We start from the raw sequence: 17,717 nt of genomic DNA, 5'->3' as shown, positions 1-17,717 counted from the left end.
CAGGGTCTTCCAGAGTCGCTGGTTAGAATGAAGGCCTCAGATGGCCTTCGTCCAATCTGAGACGGTCCCAACACTGACACGCTGTGAGGACGCAGGGAAGGCTGTGCACGGCCTATGAGGAGGCCTCGGGGGACCCCACCTGCCCTGCCACCCCGTGGCTGAAGCTGCGCGGCCCCGTGGTCCGCAGCCGCAGCCTCAGGGACCCCACTCGGGATGCACTTGGCACTCTGCACACATTGGGACCCTGAATCAGGGACCCGGATACAGGCAGAGATGTCAGGCTTGGCTTCCGGGTCTGGCCCAGGGCCAAACTGTGTGTGTCCTCTGCGACTTCACGATAGTCCAGGGCTGTCACCACCTGTCCTGCTGTGTCCCTGGGATTGAGGAAGATGGCATTTCTGGAGACCCTATTGTCGCATCTTGCAGAATCCTTCTCCATTAAAATCAGCCTACATGAATTTCAAGACGGAGGAACTAGGGATGGGCGTGATGGCACATACTGTGATCCCAGCACTTGGGAAGCTGAGGCAGGAGGAGCGCCATGAGTTTGAGGCTGGCCTGGGCTACAGAGCAAGACCCTGTCTCACTTGGGGTGGGGAGAGCCAAACATTATGTTAGCCACAGACCTCACATCTGCAACTGTTAACCAGAGATTTGTCTGATGGGGTTAGGAAGGGAGGATTGCACTAAACAAGATATTTTTCCCCTGCCAGTTTATGGATGAGGGTAATTTATTGAGAAGACTTCTAAAATTTTACCTTTAGAAAAATGGTGGAGAAATATTAAACCAACCTAAATCCCTTGGTTTATCTGGGAAAATGACAGGTAAACTTTGTTTTGTTTTGAGACAAGGTCTCACTGTGTAGTTCAGCCTGTTCTTCAACTCACTCTGGAGCTCAGGGTGGCCTCGAACTTGTGGTGATCCTCCTGCCTCAGCCTCCCAAGTGCTGGGATTATAGGCGTGCGCCAGCATGCCAGGCATGACATGCTAACTTGTCAGTGTCTAGAACTGGCACTCCAAGAGCTCACTTAAAGTCAGAAAACCCAGGTCATTCCAGCTCCCAGCCTCTATCCCTGCCCCTAGTACACTTCTGTCAGCCCACACTAATGACCCAAAAAGATTTAGTGTGCACTGCATTTAATAATGTGAAATAGGAAGAAAAGGTACTAAGGGGTAGGGGAAAAGAAAGAAGAGAAAGGAAAAAAATATGAGATTAGAAATAAATGGAAACAAAGCTTTTGCAAATAGGGAGGGGGGAGGGCAGAGGAATGGGGAAGAAATAAGAACCAAGGTACATCACGTCATCATGTAAAGGTACAGGTTCTCACTGATGAATGTAAATGTACACCTAAAATGTACCAATAAAAGAATCTAAGAGGGGAAAATCTCAGAAAAAGAAAAGCATTTAACTTTTAGCCAAGTGTGGTGGCTGCCGCACATCACGACAGCGATTAACACCTGAAAATCAGGTGGCAAATCTCAGGACAGAAAGAAAGACGAAGTCGGGACACAAAGTGAAGAAATGGACATGCACGTGTACGTCGATTTACACAGGGCTGTTATAAAATGCTCTTTCCAGTGACAGGGAGGGGAGTGGCAGCACCTGGAGGGGAAAGAGGCGAGGCTCTCACCCCACACTGAGCCTTGAAATTGGTGAGGAGCTGTGGAGCTCCTGTGACCACGTGCACCGCGACATGCTTGGTGGTTGGAAGGTGCTGGGCCGGGCTCCTTGCTCCCACAGGCTCCGATGGGTGTTTTCTGGGTCAGGAATCCAGCCAGGCCTGTCCCGGGCCTCCCAGAAGGAGGCTTCATGTGTCTGACCCACTTTCCTAGGCCTGCCAGCCAGAGCGGCCTGGGTGGGGCTCTATTGGGGAGCAGGTCCGGGCACCCACGGCACCTCTAGAAGCTCCACCTGGGCCTGAAGTCTGACCCAGGTTCCTCTGGGGTCGCCCTGGGCAGGAGGACACTGTGGACGACCCCATGGGCCCAGCGCGGGATGTTTCCAGAGAGCACAGAGCCATGCGCCCCTCCCCACCACTCCAGGGTTCTTCCAGCCTAGGGCAGCTGGGGGCACTGCGGGTCCCCTTGATGCTCTTGGCTGGCAGGACCCGGTGGCCCAAAGTATGAAGGCGAGGATGAGGTGGACAGGGCTCCGGGAAGAGGGGCTCTCGGACCAGGTGAAGGGAAGCAGGCTGAGGGGTCCACAGGGTGGAGCCACCTCACCCCAGCCTGGGTGGGGGGCACGGGCCTGTGGGCACAGAGAGGAGGCATGGCTGTGAGGGCTGCCTCCCAGTCAGGGAATCCAAGAGTCACCGCCCAACACTACTGTCCTGGGTGCCCTGTGTGCTGCCATCTGCCCCGTGGGGCTGTGTCCTGATGGCCCTGTGCCCTGCTGGAAGCCCAGCCCCACTCCCAACGCCCACCCTGGCCTTCTGCACACACTGTGGGGGCCGTGGAGGATAGTGTCCCTCCAGCCATCCTCAGTTGTGACTGCTCTGGGCCGGCTAGGGCGGGGCGGGGGCAGCACTAACTGGCCGTGTTGGCGACAGGAGCTCCGTACAGGTGGAAGCGCTCTGTGCACTCCTGGAACCTCCCCAGCCACGCGGAGTCCCCGGGCAGGCTCCGCGCTGAAACCCGAGGCTGGGTGAGGCCGAGGCTCTGAGCCGGCCTTCTGCACCCCACCTCGAGACAGGGGTCCCAGCCCGGGTGCCGGTGCCCAGCACTATGATTCAGGTAGGCACCTCCTGCCCTGCCACCTCCCAACCCAGACTGCCCTCCTCAGACCCTGCAGCGGCCCCACCTCTACTCCTTGGAAAGCTAGTCTATCCCAGCACAGGGGTGGTGGCCGCTGCTCCCTCCCCCCAGGCGAGGCCAGAAGATATCCCCCGCTTTCCCTCTCAGTGCAGAGCTCAGCTGTGTCACCACAGCCCCAAGTCCTGGCCATGGTGGGCCTCCCTGTGCCCCTCAGCCACCTCTCCCTGGCCTTTGGAGCCCTCTTCCCTTCCCAAAGAGCCCTCAGCTCTTCTCCCAGAATACTTCCCTCTGACACCCCCAGGACTCGGGTCCTGGTGACCCTGTTCCCTGAGACCCCACCAGCTGACCCTGGCAGCCCGAGGCCCTGACTCCCCCAGGACCTACCCAGCAGCACCCATAAGCTGGTGACCACGTCGTCCTCAAATCGTACGTAAAGGATGAGGTTGGCATAGTCGGTGCTGACGAAGCGGACATGCATGCGGCCCCCCTCGACTGGGGAGACCCAGCTGGTGACACAGGGACCTCTCTGGTCTGTCCTCAGCCCCACGGGCAGCACAGTGGGCATGGGGCCACCTCCTACACCCACTGCCCCCCAAAGCCAGCAGCTCCCCAGGGTTGGGGCAGACAGCTGGGCACCCCAAATCCCAATCCACCCAGAGAGAGGTACTCACAGGAACCGAGGTACTGGCCCAGCAGCCCAGTCGGGTGGACGGTGATGTTTATTCCTTCACACGCACCCTCTCCCCTGAGGAAAGAGGGGACACTTACACCGCCACCCTTTCCTGGCTCCTGGAGCCCTGCACAGGGAGCACAGGGAGTGGACTGCTCAGGGATCTGCCGGAGGCGCCTCACAGCCCGGCATCCCCGGGGTCCCCACTCCCAGCTCTGAGCTCTGGGTCCCAAGGTGGTTGGTAGGAGACCAGGCCTCGAGTCCTCGATGGTGGCTCTGTGCATAGAGCCCCGCCCACATCCAGCCACAAGTCTACTGGGGTGCAGGTGCAACAGGCGGCCTTTCCCAGTCCCTGTGCCGCCGTCTGAGGCACAGCCATCTGCGGGAAACAGCTTGGTCCCTGCACTGCGGTGCGCGGAGAGGACGCACCGGGCCAGCCTCACGGTCAGGTCACAAGCACGGTGGGCTGGTATGTAAAGTGCCCCCGCAGCTCCTCACTTGCTCCAAGGCAGAGCAGCCAGGCACGTGCTGCTCACAATGTGCAGGCTGCTTTTAACACTGGAGATCACACATTTAAAATTCCAGGCTCAGGGAACCCAGACAGCATGGCCTGTGGGCAGTGGGGACAGCTCGGTTGGCCACAGCCTTTCCGGGCTATCTGTCCTGCCCGCCCCTCTGGCTCTGACTGCTGGTGATGTCCCCAGGCCCCGAGACTGGGAACCATGCTCACTTCCAGAACAGCACAAATTCCACATCCCCGCTGTCCCGGGTCCAGATGGAGTAGAGGGACAGCTTCAGGGGGTCCTCCGGGGAGACCAGGTGTGCGTGGCTGGCGGCCAGCTGGACAGTGAACCAGCGTCCCTCCACCTGCAGGTGTGAGCACAGAGGGCAAGGCTGGCCGTCCCTGCCACAGGTGTCCTGGGCCCGGCATGGGCTCTGAGTGGGGCCAGCAGGTGGATGTGACCCCGGGAGGGACCCAGCCAACACCCCAGCAGCTCGGTGAATGCCCACCGGCCCTGGGTGGCACAAGCTGTGGCCTCCCGCCTGACAAAGTCCCCTCCTCTCTGCCTTCCCCTTCCCTGCTGCCTCCATCCTTCTGCCCATGCCCATTCTGGCCTCAGTTCCATCCCGTGCAGGTCCAGGGAGGACAGATGCAAGAGGCACTGTGTCCCAGAACTGTCCTGTGTCCTCCGGGCCTGGCCCTGTCCACAGCCCCCTTCCCTGACTGTGGTCTCCGGGAACCCAGGGCCAGGCAGACAGGGAGGAGGTCCATCTGTGATAGCCAGGGCAGGAGGGGAGGACGAAGCTCATGGGTGTCCCCTGTGTGCCTGAATCCTGCCCCTGCCCCTGCCCCAGCTCCCTCCAGGCCTCACCCATGACACCTACTTTCTGGGAGTCGAAGCCTGGCTGCACAGGCACCTCGTCCAAAGCCTTCTGAGCACTGGCCAGGCCCAGGCTAAGAGCCAGCAGCGGCAGCAACAGCCTTCCCTCCAGCATCACGGCAGCAGCTCCTCCTCTCTGTGACTGTGCAGGAGCCGCTGCCTGGACGACTCTGCTGTCCACTGGCCCTGACCAGCCTGTCCTTCCTGGGGCAGAGGCTGCCTCCTGCGGCTGCCTGTGTCCGTGTCCGCATGGCAGGTGAGGCCAGGAGGACTCAGAGAGGAGGAGGCAGGCCCACTGGCCCCTCCCACGGGGCCTGTCCTCCCCTCGGGCCGCCCTCCTCCTGGGGTGTCTGTCTCTCTGATGTCCTCACTTCCCTCACGCCCACTTAGCTTGGCCCCTGTATGCTGGAGACAGAGGAGCAGTGGAGCCAGGCCCTGAGCCAGCTGCACACCTGCATTTGTGGCCCGCACCCCCAGCTCCAGTTGCCTTTCCAGCCCCACACCCCTGCCTGCATGTCCAGGCAGGCGTGGAGCTCAAGTTCGTAGGGTCCTCTTGGCCTTGGGATCCAGTGCAGAACCTGGCCTGCCAGCTCAGTACCTACCCCTGAGCCAGCTCCCCTGGCCTCCAGGCCCTTCCTCTTTCATCTGGGGGACTCTGGCCAGGAGCTCAGGGACCCCAAAGTGCTGCCCCAGTAGGTGCTGGCTCAACCCAGCCTGTGTGGGAGCAGCAGTCAGGGACACTGAGGTGGCAGGTGGGACAGACATGGGGCCCGGGTCGTGCGGACAGGTTGGGTCTGGTGGCTCAGCGCTCCCCTTGGCCCCTCCACAGCCCAGCTGCACCTGGGCCCAGGGTTTCTGGGTCCTCCCTGTCACCCACTCTGCCTTGTTTCAAGGGCTGGGGACACAGGCTCTTCCACTCCCATCCAGCAGCCTTTCCAGAGCCCAGGAGCTCCACTGCCACCAGGTGCAGACAAGAGAAGAGGCCACGAGCCATGAGCAGATGCAGAGCCTGTTTATTGCTTTGGGCAGGGGTCTGGAAGCGGAGGCTGCAAGAGACACTGGCTCGGGATGCAGTCGTGCTCCGGGGACCTGAGGACCAGATGCTTTGCTGCACCTCCAGCCTGGCTGCAGTTCCCAAGACTGTCCCCTCCTGCCCTCCCCTCCACTGTCCTGCTATCCCGGTCCCAAGGGCCCTGTGTGGCCGTGGCTGAACCACTGGACCCCCAAGCCTTCCAGACCAGGGCCAAGGCCTCGAGGTCACAGACCCCAGCCTCCTGCTGGCCTCTGGCTGCGATTCTGGGGTTTCTCAGGGGCCTGTGTGTACCCCACATTCCCGAGCTGTGGAGGACGACGGGGTAAAAGGGCTCAGCGCTGCTGCCTGGAGGAGTGAGGACAGGGCTGCCCCAGAAGCCAGGGTGCAGGTGAGGACCACGCCAGCTGGCTGGGGTACAGGACAGGACACTCGGGGTGAAGGAAGTGGGGAGCAAACCAAGGGTGATGGGCCAACCAGGGAGTTTTCAGGAGGAGTGTGTGTGTGGAGTGTGTACATGTACATTTGAGCGTGTTCGTGCGGTGTGCGTGTGAGCACTGGTGTGCACAGGCTGGAGTGTGTGTGCACCCGGGCGTCCAGCATAGGTGACTGCAGATAGGGAGGCAGCTTGGGCCCCTACTCTAATTGTGCCCCTCTGTTCCCTGCTGATGGGGGCCTGGTCTTCCTGCGGGAGGTGCCAAGCCCCGTGAGCCCCCGTACAACCTGTCTTTCTGTCCCCGATGGTGGCTCAGGCTCAGACCTGCACTCCTGGCCGTGCACCAGGGTGGGCTCAGGAGACGGTCCCCATGAGCTGTCCCCAGAAGAGCAGAGCTGAACGGCAGGCGTCTACTCACCTAGGAGCCCAGGGAGGGGCATCGTGCTGTGGGTGGGAGAAGAAGTGAGGTCAGGGCAGCCCTCCCCACCCCCAAACCCTGGCTCACTCCGCAAGAGACCCCTGTCCTCCAGGAGGGTCTCCTGAAGGACCGAGGCCTCCCGAGGGGCTGTGGACCTCTGAGGAGCTGTGGCCTCCTGAGGAGCTGTGGACTCCTGAGGAACTATGTGGCCTCCCGAGGGGCTGTGGACTCCTAAGGGGCTGTGGTCTCCTGAGGGGCTGTGTCCTCTGGGCCCAAGAGAGGTATGGGGGTGAAAGGGCAGCTCACCCTGCACAGTCAGGTCCTCCACATTATCCAACCCGATGCCTCGTCTGGATAGGTGCTCACTGTAGGCCTCCCTCCCAGGTGGGCTCACCGAGAGAAGCGGAGGCCGAGCTGCAGCCGGGGACACCATGATTATAGGCTGCCTGCTTGGCGCCCACCGAGCCTTGCTGCCCCGGCATGAGGCCGCAGGCCACTCTCTGGTGTCCCCAGACGGGGGCCTCCTCCCGCCCCTCCTCCAGATGGCCAACTCGGGCACCCACCCTGCAGCTCAACCACCACGAGGTCCAGGCTGTTGTTCTCGAAGTCCATGACAGCAAAGTCACTGCCCACGGCCACAAAAGTCAGGACGTTCTTGCCTTTGTCTACCCGGGGAGGCAGGAGACACAAGCGCCCCGGGCCTGTCAGGATCCAGCCGGGCCACCCGTACCCTGCACCTGCCCGGCCCAGGCAGCCTGACCCTGTCTCCCAGGCTCAGCCTCACGTGCTGCTGGCTGGAGCCCAGCCCAACCCCGCAGACCCAGGCCTCCGCGCCAAGTCCTGCTCCCAGTCCGTCTCTCTGTCTTGTCTCTTTTCTGAGAAAGGTTCAATATTCTTTATTCGGCATTATACATACACCACACTAAAATCGCTTTCAACAAGTAAAAGGCAGCACTTTAGATACAGAGAATTCTGATGAAATCAGCATAGTCAAGAGCACAAATAGAGACAGTGTTTCCTTGCTGTCAACCATTGCCTTCACAGGTTAATAAACACAATCAAAACGGACTCGTCTTGCTTGGTTCTGAGACAAGGAAGGCTTTCCCTGGTGTGTAAACGTAGTCACATAACCAGTTGTAACCCTAAGTATGGACCAGCCTTCCGGAAGCCATCGGGAGGTCACAGTCGGATGTTACTAATCAGGTCCAACTGTATCTTTTGAAAGGGAAAACAGTGGGAGTGTTGGCTGAGCTGGAATGACTCTGAAAGCTTGAAAAAAAAGATTACTTGCATTCAAGTACCAGCCAGTTTTACCTAAACCCCGGCTGTCCTGCAAAAGTATGCTGTCAGCCATTCGTGCTCTGAATGCTAGGATGCGAGGTACTCAGTCATGGTTCAAAAAAGCCACAAGACATCTGTTTTGTAACGAATGAGGTGGAACTGTCACTCCTTACTAGTTTTTTGAGGTAAGCTATGGTCTGACCTTTCTCCCTTCCTTTTGTGACCATCATTAGTCCAAGAGAGGGACTTCTCGGAATTCTCCAAATACATCACCCATGTGTCTGCTCTGGGCAAGGCCTTTGCTCTTGTTGGCATCTGCGCGAAAGAACCCAGCAGCCGGCCTGTCCGCCGCCCAGGCGGACCGAGGAGATCTGGCCAGTCCTGTATCTTGCCTTTCCAGGTGGCACTAGGTGGGCACAGTTCCGTACAAACCCTTCCCGCCTTTCTCAATGTCACCCACTTTCAAATCGCCCTGTCGTTGTCACACGAGGAAGGTTCCAGCTCAGAAGAAAGACGGATGTTCCACTCTACCGCTTCATCTCTGTGTCTCTCTTCATCTCCCTGCCTGTATCTCTTTGTCTCTCCTTCTCTCCATCTTGCCATCTCTCTGTCTCTGTGTCTCCGGGGACAGCAGATGCCAGGAGGAGAGGAGAAGCCCGAGCTGCTCCCCAATCCTGGCCCGAGCTTATGAGGCTCGGCTTGGCACCCTCTGCCCCCACCCCGCTCCAGCAGCCCCACAAGTCTCCTTGAGAACTCTGTCCGGGAGAGAAAATCCACCTGAGCCCTGCTCTTCCCTCTGGCCTCCCCTCCAACCCTGACTGTTCTGTGCACAGAGGGGCCCCCACATTTCCAGGGAGCCCTGGGAGCCGGGGGACCCAGTTGCAGGCCGCCGCTCTGGATTTTGAATTGCAGACTCGGGGCCTCCTCTTCTTCCTGACCCCAGCTTCCCCCTGTGGCTTCCAGAGAACTGCCCCTATACCACGTCTGCACGGACCACCAGCCGGCTCCCACCTGGGGAGGGAGGGTCACTACTCACACTCGAAGGTGTAGACTCCGGGGGTGTCAGTCTTCTCCCCAATGAAGAATTCCTTCACGCACTTCCCATCCGCGTTCCTAAGGAGAAGCCAGCTTTTCTGGATGCACCCCAGAACGTTCACCCCGGCAGGGCGCCGCCTCACCCTGCAGGTGGGCAGCCCGGGACTGAGCAGTCACCAGGCCCCCAGCTGAGCGGGGAGCAGATGGGTCCTGGGGAAAGGGCTGCAGTGCGGCCATCGCTGGGCAGGGCCCTCACCTTTGGAAGTAGGTGACATTCAGGTTCCCGTTCCCCAAGATTCTGGCGCCGATCATGAAGCACCGGTAGGAGCCCCCTTCCACAATCGCAGACCTGTTAGTGGCGGCCAGCTCAAGGGTGTGCCAGGGCCCCTCCACCTGCAGCACAGACACCGCCTGATCGCCGAGCCCCCAGGGATCTGCTTGGAGCCTGGGCAACAGCAGGGGGGCAGTTGCGCCCGCAGGGCTGTGGGGTGTAGACTCTCTTGTCTGCCCCTGTGCTGGGCAGAGCCTTGGACCGGCTAACTCAGCCCCCACCCAGCCAACCTGCCCTGCTAGGTGCCCGCTGGAGACCGACAATGCCTGCACCCCATCCTCCACCCGAGGGGTGCATCCTCACCCACGTGGGCCTTCCGGGTCAGCCAGCAGGGGGTGCATGGTGGGGAGGCCTCACCTGTCCTGTTTGGACCCCAGGCAGTTGTACCAGGGAGCTTTGGGCTGGGGTGCACGGGGAGTGAGGGGACAGGCCCAGGAGAAGCCGGGTGCTCACCTCCTTGGGCTGGAAGCCTGGCTGCACAGGTGCCTCGCTGCGGTCCTGCAGCGCATAGGCCAGGACCGACCCAAGGCTCAGCAGCAGCAGCTTCATCCTGGTACTCTGTGGGGTGCGGCAGGTGTTTGTGGGTGCTGGGGCCCCCGCGCAGCTGCATATATACCCTCAGAACCCGGAGGGGCCCTGCCACCCCAGAACAGCATGTTTGGATAACCAGGACATGGGGCGGGCCACAGGCTCCCCTGGGGCGACAGGAGCCTCTGCTGAAAAGGTCAGGCTGGGGCTGGGCTGAGCCAGAGCTCCAGGACGGCTCCCAGGCAAGAAGTCTTCGTGGCCAGGCCTGGAGCTCCCCAGACCCCTGCTTGGGTGGGCAGCAGCACTAGGACGGTCTGCACAGGGTCAGAAACTCTGCCCTAGCGCTGTGTGCCCCCAGGCTTAGGAGCCACGGGGCAGAGGCCCCGCTTTTGCTGTTGGTGCCTGGGCTCCCATCCCCCATCCTCACGGGGCTTGTGGTCGCTTTGGGGTCTGCAATGAAGGCTGCCCCCTGGGTGAGCTGAGCTCCTGGACACCCCCACCCCCGACACAGAGCCCCAATGTGGGATGGAGTGCCACGACCACTCCAGTAGAGTCTGCGTGACAATGCCGGTCACCTGGCAGAAACCAGACCAGAGGTATCGTCCCCACGGGGTTAAGCCTCCTGGAAGTCCTTGGCACACACCGCATGCGAAGTCAGCCGTGAAGAGAATAGCTGGCCTCTCTGCCTGCAGTTTGGGGACATTGGGTTCATTTGTAATTCTGTTCTATTTTGTCTTTATTACTATTTGTTCATTATCTGTAGAATTGTATTATGGGCCCAGGAAAGGTTAGGAACAATTAGATGTTCCTAGAGATGGGGAGGTATTGAGGCACAAGAGGACAGGCGGCCAAAGTGCTGACCCTGAGCCCCTGTGAAGTCCTGAAGGTGAACCTGAAGGTGACATGCTAAAGCCAGTCCTTTGTCTTACAAACTTCCCCTTCTGACTGCGTATAGGTGTGGTCTTACCTTGACTTAATGGTCTTAGCTTTTGTGATGGTATATAGGTGTGGTCTTACCTTGACCTTATGGTCTTAGTTTTTACAGTACTATTGTCTATCTTTTTCATGCCTGCCTGTGACTGAAATCACTCTTGAGGTGTGCCCTTGAAACTAGTATATAAACACCTAGAATTAGAAATAAAATTGCAGCAGCACTGGCAAACTTCACCTCGGTGTTGAGTGCTTTTGTCTGACTGTCATCGCCAAACCTGCTCCCACCTTTCAGAGAACCTGTATCTCCTCGTGAAATCCCGTGTTAGCTGCCCTACGGTCGGTAGCAATGGAGGAAGCTTTGCCCTCGATGGAGAGTGGCTGAGTCTGTGTGCCAAGGCCACCTCCAATGCCAGGGGCCCTGAGGTCTAGGATCCTGAGAGGGCCCTGGAGAGGCCAGCACCACACACAGATGCCCTGAGAGCCAGCCGCACCCCCATAACTGTGCAGCCCAGGCAGATCTGGGTAGCAGGAGCCTGGGGCCTCAGGAGGAAGCTGCTCAGCCACCGAGACTAAAAGGATTGGGGCTCCCAGGGACAGAGGTGTCAGCACAGGCGCAGGGTGGAGGCCTGGGCTGCCCACAGCCGCCAGCTTATGCAATCATTCTCTCACTTGGAAGAGGGAAGGGCCAGGGACAGCTGGGGGCCTAGCAGTGCCATGACACCCGGGCTCCTGCTAGGCAGTGCCCCTGGCTGTCAGCTTCCTGTCCCTCAGGAGGTGGGGGCGGGTGTGTGCGTGCATCACGAGTGCACATGCGTGAATGTGTGTGCACATGTGTGTACTTGTGCAGGCACATTTCAGTGCTCGTGTGTACACCTGTATGCACCTGTTTGCCTGAGTGCACAAGAAATTTGGGATTCATGGGATGCCAGGGGGGTGCTCACAGTCACGTGGGGGAGCCAAAGCCTCGTGCCACAGACGGCCTAGGTGACGCCCACCGCAGGGAGCATCCACTGGCCAAGCAAGAGCAGGAGGAAGGCTGGGAGGGACTGGGGACAGCCCTGAGTAGTGACGGAGCACCACAGAGGAGCTTCTGAGAGAGCCAGCTCCTCCTAGATCTGAGCTTCTGCCGGGTGGGTATGGAGCACATGCTGGGCACCGGCCAATGGCTCCGGAACTTAGCCCTCCTGGGCGCTCACTGCAGCCTCCTGCGACATGCTGCAAGGCTGCCCCGTCACTGCTGCTGGGAGGGGTAAGGAAGCCGGGTCCTGCGACCATGGTGAAGGCAGAAGTGCTCTGCAGGCCAGGGCCACATGTAGCTGTCACCTGCTGGCGATGGGGCCCGACAGGCAGGATGGGGTTGTTGCAAGGTTCCCTGGCTGCCAGGGCCAGAACCCTGGGGCTGTCTGGTTGGAGGAAGTCAAAGAAGGCCCTGGTGCCTGTGCCTGGCTCTGGAAGAGGGCACAGCCTGGGCCAAGATGCCCCACAGGTGCCCACTGCCTCTGCCCAGGCCTCTCCTGCCCTGCCAAACTCCTGGGCTGGGAAGAAGGCCTTGCAGGCACTAGGACAGCAGCCACCAGATCCTGTTTCTACCACCCTTAGTTACTCTCTTGTCACTGAGACACGACACCCAGCGCTCATAACTGTAAGGAAGAAAAGTTTATCTTGGCTCATTTTGTAGAGGTTTCAGGCCATGGTTGGCAGAAGTGCATGGTGGGGGAGAAGCTGCTGGCATGGTAGCAGGAAGCAGAGAGAGAGATGGGAGCTTTGGGGATGTCTAGATATAAATCATAACACCCCCAGAGTCCCACAGACACGGGGAGCAAAGCAGCTCCGCAGATGAACTCCGAAATGCATGTTCAGGAGGGGCCGACCCTGGTGGTCCCAGGTCCCCACTGGCAAGTGATCAAGGATCGTGACCATTCAGGGGGTGGAAGGAGGGACCAGGCAGGGCCTGGCCGCGGGCCTCTGGGTCCCCAGTTGCACCAAGGCCAGACTGGTAGGGAGGAGAAAGAGGGCCCGAGGGAGGGAGACCAGAACCCAAGCAGCAGGGTGGAGAAGACGCAGGGGGCGATCAAGCAACTGCGTACATCTACAGGTGCCACTGGACAGGAGTGTGGCCCAGGGAGGGTAGCTTGTAAGTGCCTGGTCCCACAGGCGAGATGAGTCTCCCTGCCATCCATAGCCCCTGAAGTTGTCTGTAAAGTGAGCACAGAGGAAAGAGGGACAGGTCCAGTCTCCTGGGTGAAAATGCATCCCCTATTTCTATAATGTGTGGACAGGTTTTTCCCAGCACTCTTTTGCGTCATAAGAGAACTTGGCCTCCCCCAAGTGGCCATCCTGGGAACTTGTGGGGCTGAGGCTGCATGAGGGGTGGCTTGTGCCCAATCCCAACGTAGAGATGAGCTTCTGCGTCTGAGTGAAAAGCCCCTGGGTCCCAGGTAACAGACCCAGGACGGCTGCCCATTGGTGTGTCCCTTGCCATGCTGCACATGCATGCACTGAGCCTGGCACCTCCTCTCCCCTGAGGACCTCTCTAATAAACTGCTGGTTTCCCGAGAGAGCTAGAAAAATCCCATTGTACCTTTGCAGTATGAGGATGCTATGAAATGTTAACTCTTGCAATCTCTGTACAGCACATCTTGCTGTGGCTTTATCTTGCATTTCTGAAGACTAAAGTGCCCGAGGTGCCTTCCTGTGATTGTCACCTACGACACTCAACTGTGCAGAGAGAGAGCTTGAAGCATGGGAGGCGAGTGCCGAGCACAGCGCCTTCCTCTGGGCCCCCAGGTGACCCTCTGCACAGGCACAGGACCATGACAGGAACCACACGCCGAATTACATGGCACAGCCGGAAGTGAGCTCTCTTGGATCCTAAGGTCTGTACAGGTTTCCACATTACACGCAGTTCTCGGGTCCCCAGTGGGACTGGATCAATCTGTATCTTTCAGGACCTTTACATCTTTTAAATTAAAAGTTATTTTAAGGAGGGCTGGTGTCGCGAACCGCGACGTCAGGATCCTGCCAGCAGGTCCTAAACCTGAAAGGACGAGGACAGAGAGACGGGAGACACTTTTCTTCTTTCGTTACTTGCTTGCTTTATTACAGAACCTTTTCCTTTTATACTCTCCAGCTGTACGGGAGCGAAAGTACCACCCACACATTCCAGAAGGAAGTAATAACAAATATTATGAGTTACATCTGCTAGGCAATAGATCAGATCACCAGCTGAACTAGCCCATTGCTATGGGTGACGGCACATCCACACTGCTCGGGTGAATCACAGGTCAATATGGCTATGCTTTCCATAGGCTGGGGATTTAGCTCAGAGTTTCTGCCACCTGCCTTGTAAGTGCAAGGTCCTGAGTTCAATCCCGGTACAAAAAAAATAACAACACTTATTTTCAGGCAATGTTAGGGCCATGTGCATTTAAAAAAATAAGGCAGACTCCCTGTGAACCTTTTCCCCAGCCGCTTCAGTGGTGGCACAGTGCAGACTGGAGGAAGCAGGTACTGCATGGGGAGGACGCTCGCCATGGGCCTCCTGCCGCCTTGCGGAGCCAGCCCAGCCATGGACAGCTCCGGCAATCCCCCTCTGTGCTGCTGTACAGAACCCGGGGTGGCTCCCTCGCCTGTTGCAAGTGTCTGGATAGTGGACGGATGCTCGCAGGGCCAGGCCTCTTGCTTTTATATCTTCCGTCTGCCTGTGGAAGGGCCTGGCGCCCTGGGTGGGTTCAGCTGTTGCCAACAGAGCTGCCGCTGACACCTGTGCCGGTCTTTGTGTGGACGTGGACCACGCTGGCCTGGAGGAGACACCCACGGGCGGTGTGGCAGCGCTAGCTCTGCTCTGTGAACGCCTGCCGTACTGTTCCCAGGATGGCCGGACGCTTTTATGGCCCCAGGCAAGTGTGAGCCCTGCGTCTCTGTGTCCTCACCAACAACTAGGGCGTCCCTCTTTACTTGGGTGTCTGATGGGTGAACGAAGATGCCCACCTGTGTTTTCAGTTTGCATCTCCCTAACGGCCAATGGTGTCGAGCGTTTTTCCCATGCTTACCTGCCGTTGTGCACCTGGGAAATGCCTCTTCCTATGGCCCGTCCACTTTCTAACTGGGTTGTTTGTCTCTTGCTGGGCCTGGGAGGTCTTTACTTTATATTCACTGTAATTATGAACGTGTATTAGTTGTACAAACCCGTGGTTTTGCTGTGCGCTTTCACACATGTGCACACCGCCCACTGATCATGGCGTCCTCTTCGGCCCTCTCTCGCTACCCCTTCTCTTCCCTCCCCTTCCGTCACAGTCCCTCCTCCGTCTCAGGCCATCTGTTTTGTTTTCTTAGTTCCACCTAGGAGATGAAACATGTGGCACATGTCCTTCTGTGTCTGGCTTATTCCACTTAAACGTGATGTAGTCAGTGGTCAAAGGAATCGACTTAGTACAAGACACATAATTTACAGGATTATTTTATAATAGTCACCCAAAAAGTCAAATGCAGAGTCATGCAAGAGATCTGTCCATGTGCTAGAGACCTACCGAATCCAGCCACGGGCCTGGATCCCACAGCGATGTCTCACACAAGTCCAGCTGAAGGCCTAGAGCCCACGGCAATGCCTCATGCTTCTCTGTATTGAGGATCTGCACCTGGAAGGCCCAAAGGCCAGTGGCGGAAGCAGAAAACCTACGTGGGTGGGGTGAAGGATTTGTGCCACCAGGCTGAGGACCTACATTGAGCCAGGAAGTGACACGGTGAACACCAGAGCTCCCCTGAGGAGAACAGCCTGGTTCATATCAGGAAAACCATCTGTAGCAAGCTTCTCCTAGATAATCAACAACCCCAATCTTCCTCCTTCAGGTCTCTTTTTCTGCCATTGGCAACAATCCTCAGGTGGGTCCTCCATTCCCAGACCACGCTGATTCAGTTCAGCTGGGCATTCCAAGTTGCTCATTAGTTAATCCCCCACACAGATGACCCCCAGGTGCGGGTGACACTGCAGCCTCCTCCCTCAGGGCCAAACACTGCGGTGGACCTGTACTGTGCCTCCTTTGTCCATTCCCCCACTGCTGGATGCCCGGCTGGCTCACTCCACAACTTACGTGAAGGGAACTGCAATGAAGTCAGACAGCATTGTTGCTGCCGCACATTGACTTCATCTCTTGCGACAAGTGCCCAGGAGGGGCAGAGCTGGGCCATGCGGCAGTTCTATTTTTAGGTCTAGGAGGAATTTCCACACCGTCATCCAGAGTGGCTGTGCTAATTTATATTCCCACCAACAGCGCCTGTGTTCCTTTTCACATCCTCACCAGCATTAGCTGCATCTACTTTGGTTTAGTTTGGCTTGGTTCAAATACCCATTAGGACTGGAGTAGGTGAATTCTCAGTGTGGAGAACTGACTTGTGCTTCTTTGGTGGCTAAAGATGTTGAGCATTTTTTCAGGGATGCATTGGTCATTTGTATGCTTTTTGAGAAGTGTCTCTGGATCATTTGCACATTTTGGTTGGGTCACTTGCTCTCTCGGGGGTGAGTTTTGTGAGTTCTTCATGTCCTCTGGTTCCCCTGCAGATGTGCAGCCAGCAGAGCTCTCTCCTCATCCTGTAGGTGGCTCTCCACTCTCCACTCTGCTGCCAGCTTCCTGTGCAGTGCAGCTTTTTAATTTAATGCAACCCATTTGTCAATTCTTTTGTTTCCTGGGCTCTTAGAGTCCCATCAGGAAATCACAGCCTAAGCCAATATCTCAAGTGTTCTCTATATTTTCTTCTAGTAATTTCGAAGTTCTGAGACTTACATGAGGGTCTAGATCTGTTCTGAGTTGATTTTTCTGTAGAGTGAGCAGCCATGATCTAGCTTCAGCCTTGTGCATACAGGCACAGGCCCAGTTTCCTTCATCATTTGGTGAAGAGCTGTCTTCTCTCCCATGTGTGTTCTTGGCACCTTCATGGAGAGTCAGTCGGTTGTGGGTGCATAGGTTTGTTTCTGGGTCCTCTATCATGGGGAGACTTTGGCCAAAAGTGTGTTTGAAGTGAATGTGAAAAAGGAAAGGACTTTCTGGGTGTCAGTTCAGGACTCCTGGAATTCGTGGTCAGAGTTTAGATCAGAACCTTCAGAACAACATCAGCAGAATTAACGCAGTTTGTGCTCAGAGATGTTTGCTTTGGCCATTGTGTTTCCTTTGCCTGATTGCTTGAACTAGGTCAACTTGCGTCAGTAACAAACCATCGCATCCCAGCCCTGGCCCCTGACCAAAACTCCTACACAGTATGTTGCAGATGCTTTTCTTCTACATCTTTGTTCTCATGTCCTTGAGTTACAAATAGACAACCGCAGGAGTCTCAGCTAGCTGCTGCTTCCCTGCAGCTCTCTTATGCTGAAGAAGCAGCCCCTCTGGGTCCTTGGGTTGACGACTGAAATTTCGTCTCTGAGTGATCTTCCTCATCCTCTATGAGGCCACGATCTCATACTGCAACGCTCGGTTCCATTCTGCGGGCCTCTGCGTCTGTTTTTATGCTGTTCTCATTTCTATGGCTCTGAAGTGTGTCTTGGAATCAGATAGTGTGACACCTGCAGCCTTGCTCTATTTGCTCAGAATTACTTTAGCTATTTGAGGTCTGTTGTGTTTTCAAATGAACTCTAGGGTTGTTTTTTCTAGTTATGTAAAGTATGTCACTGGGGTATTGATGCTGATTTCATCGAACCCATAGATTACTTTTGGTGTGACATTTTAACAATATTCATTTTTCTGATCCATGAACATGGAGGTATTTCTCTTATGGGCTTTTGGGTCCTGAAGAAATTCTATCCAGGCTCTATGTGTCCTGAACAGAGAATTGGACAAGATGGGTAGAAAAGGTAGCAAGGATCTAAATTGAATGAAGATGGAAAAGAAGTAATCTCTGCAGAATGAGAGGGGCCATAAGCAGACTCAC

At 57.2% G+C, this 17,717-nt stretch overlaps 2 protein-coding genes across 2 annotated transcripts; both read right to left on the bottom strand.

Moving 5' to 3' along the window:
• Positions 1-2,527: 2,527 nt before the first annotated feature.
• LOC104851691 (uterocalin) lies at positions 2,528-4,922 on the bottom strand. Its single transcript, XM_010608980.1, has 5 exons — positions 4,812-4,922; positions 4,156-4,292; positions 3,427-3,500; positions 3,140-3,247; positions 2,528-2,628 (listed from the first exon to the last, which is right to left on the bottom strand). The coding sequence occupies exons 1-5, from the start codon at positions 4,920-4,922 to the stop codon at positions 2,528-2,530; spliced, it is 531 nt and encodes a 176-aa protein (XP_010607282.1).
• A 908-nt stretch (positions 4,923-5,830) lies between these two features.
• On the bottom strand, positions 5,831-9,887 carry LOC104851627 (major allergen Equ c 1-like). The gene is made up of 7 exons (XM_010608894.1): positions 9,792-9,887; positions 9,264-9,400; positions 9,009-9,085; positions 7,255-7,356; positions 6,998-7,105; positions 6,692-6,717; positions 5,831-5,896 (listed from the first exon to the last, which is right to left on the bottom strand). Exons 1-6 carry the CDS (start codon positions 9,885-9,887, stop codon positions 6,692-6,694), a joined length of 546 nt encoding a protein of 181 aa, XP_010607196.1. The 3' UTR covers positions 5,831-5,896.
• Positions 9,888-17,717: the final 7,830 nt, after the last annotated feature.

Source organism: Fukomys damarensis, unplaced genomic scaffold, assembly GCF_012274545.1.
Source record: "Fukomys damarensis isolate Sample0158 unplaced genomic scaffold, DMR_v1.0_HiC HiC_scaffold_36, whole genome shotgun sequence".
Taxonomy (NCBI): Eukaryota; Metazoa; Chordata; class Mammalia; order Rodentia; family Bathyergidae; genus Fukomys; species Fukomys damarensis.
Note: the sequence above shows the minus strand (reverse complement) of the source record. Positions and strands in the feature narration are given on the sequence as shown.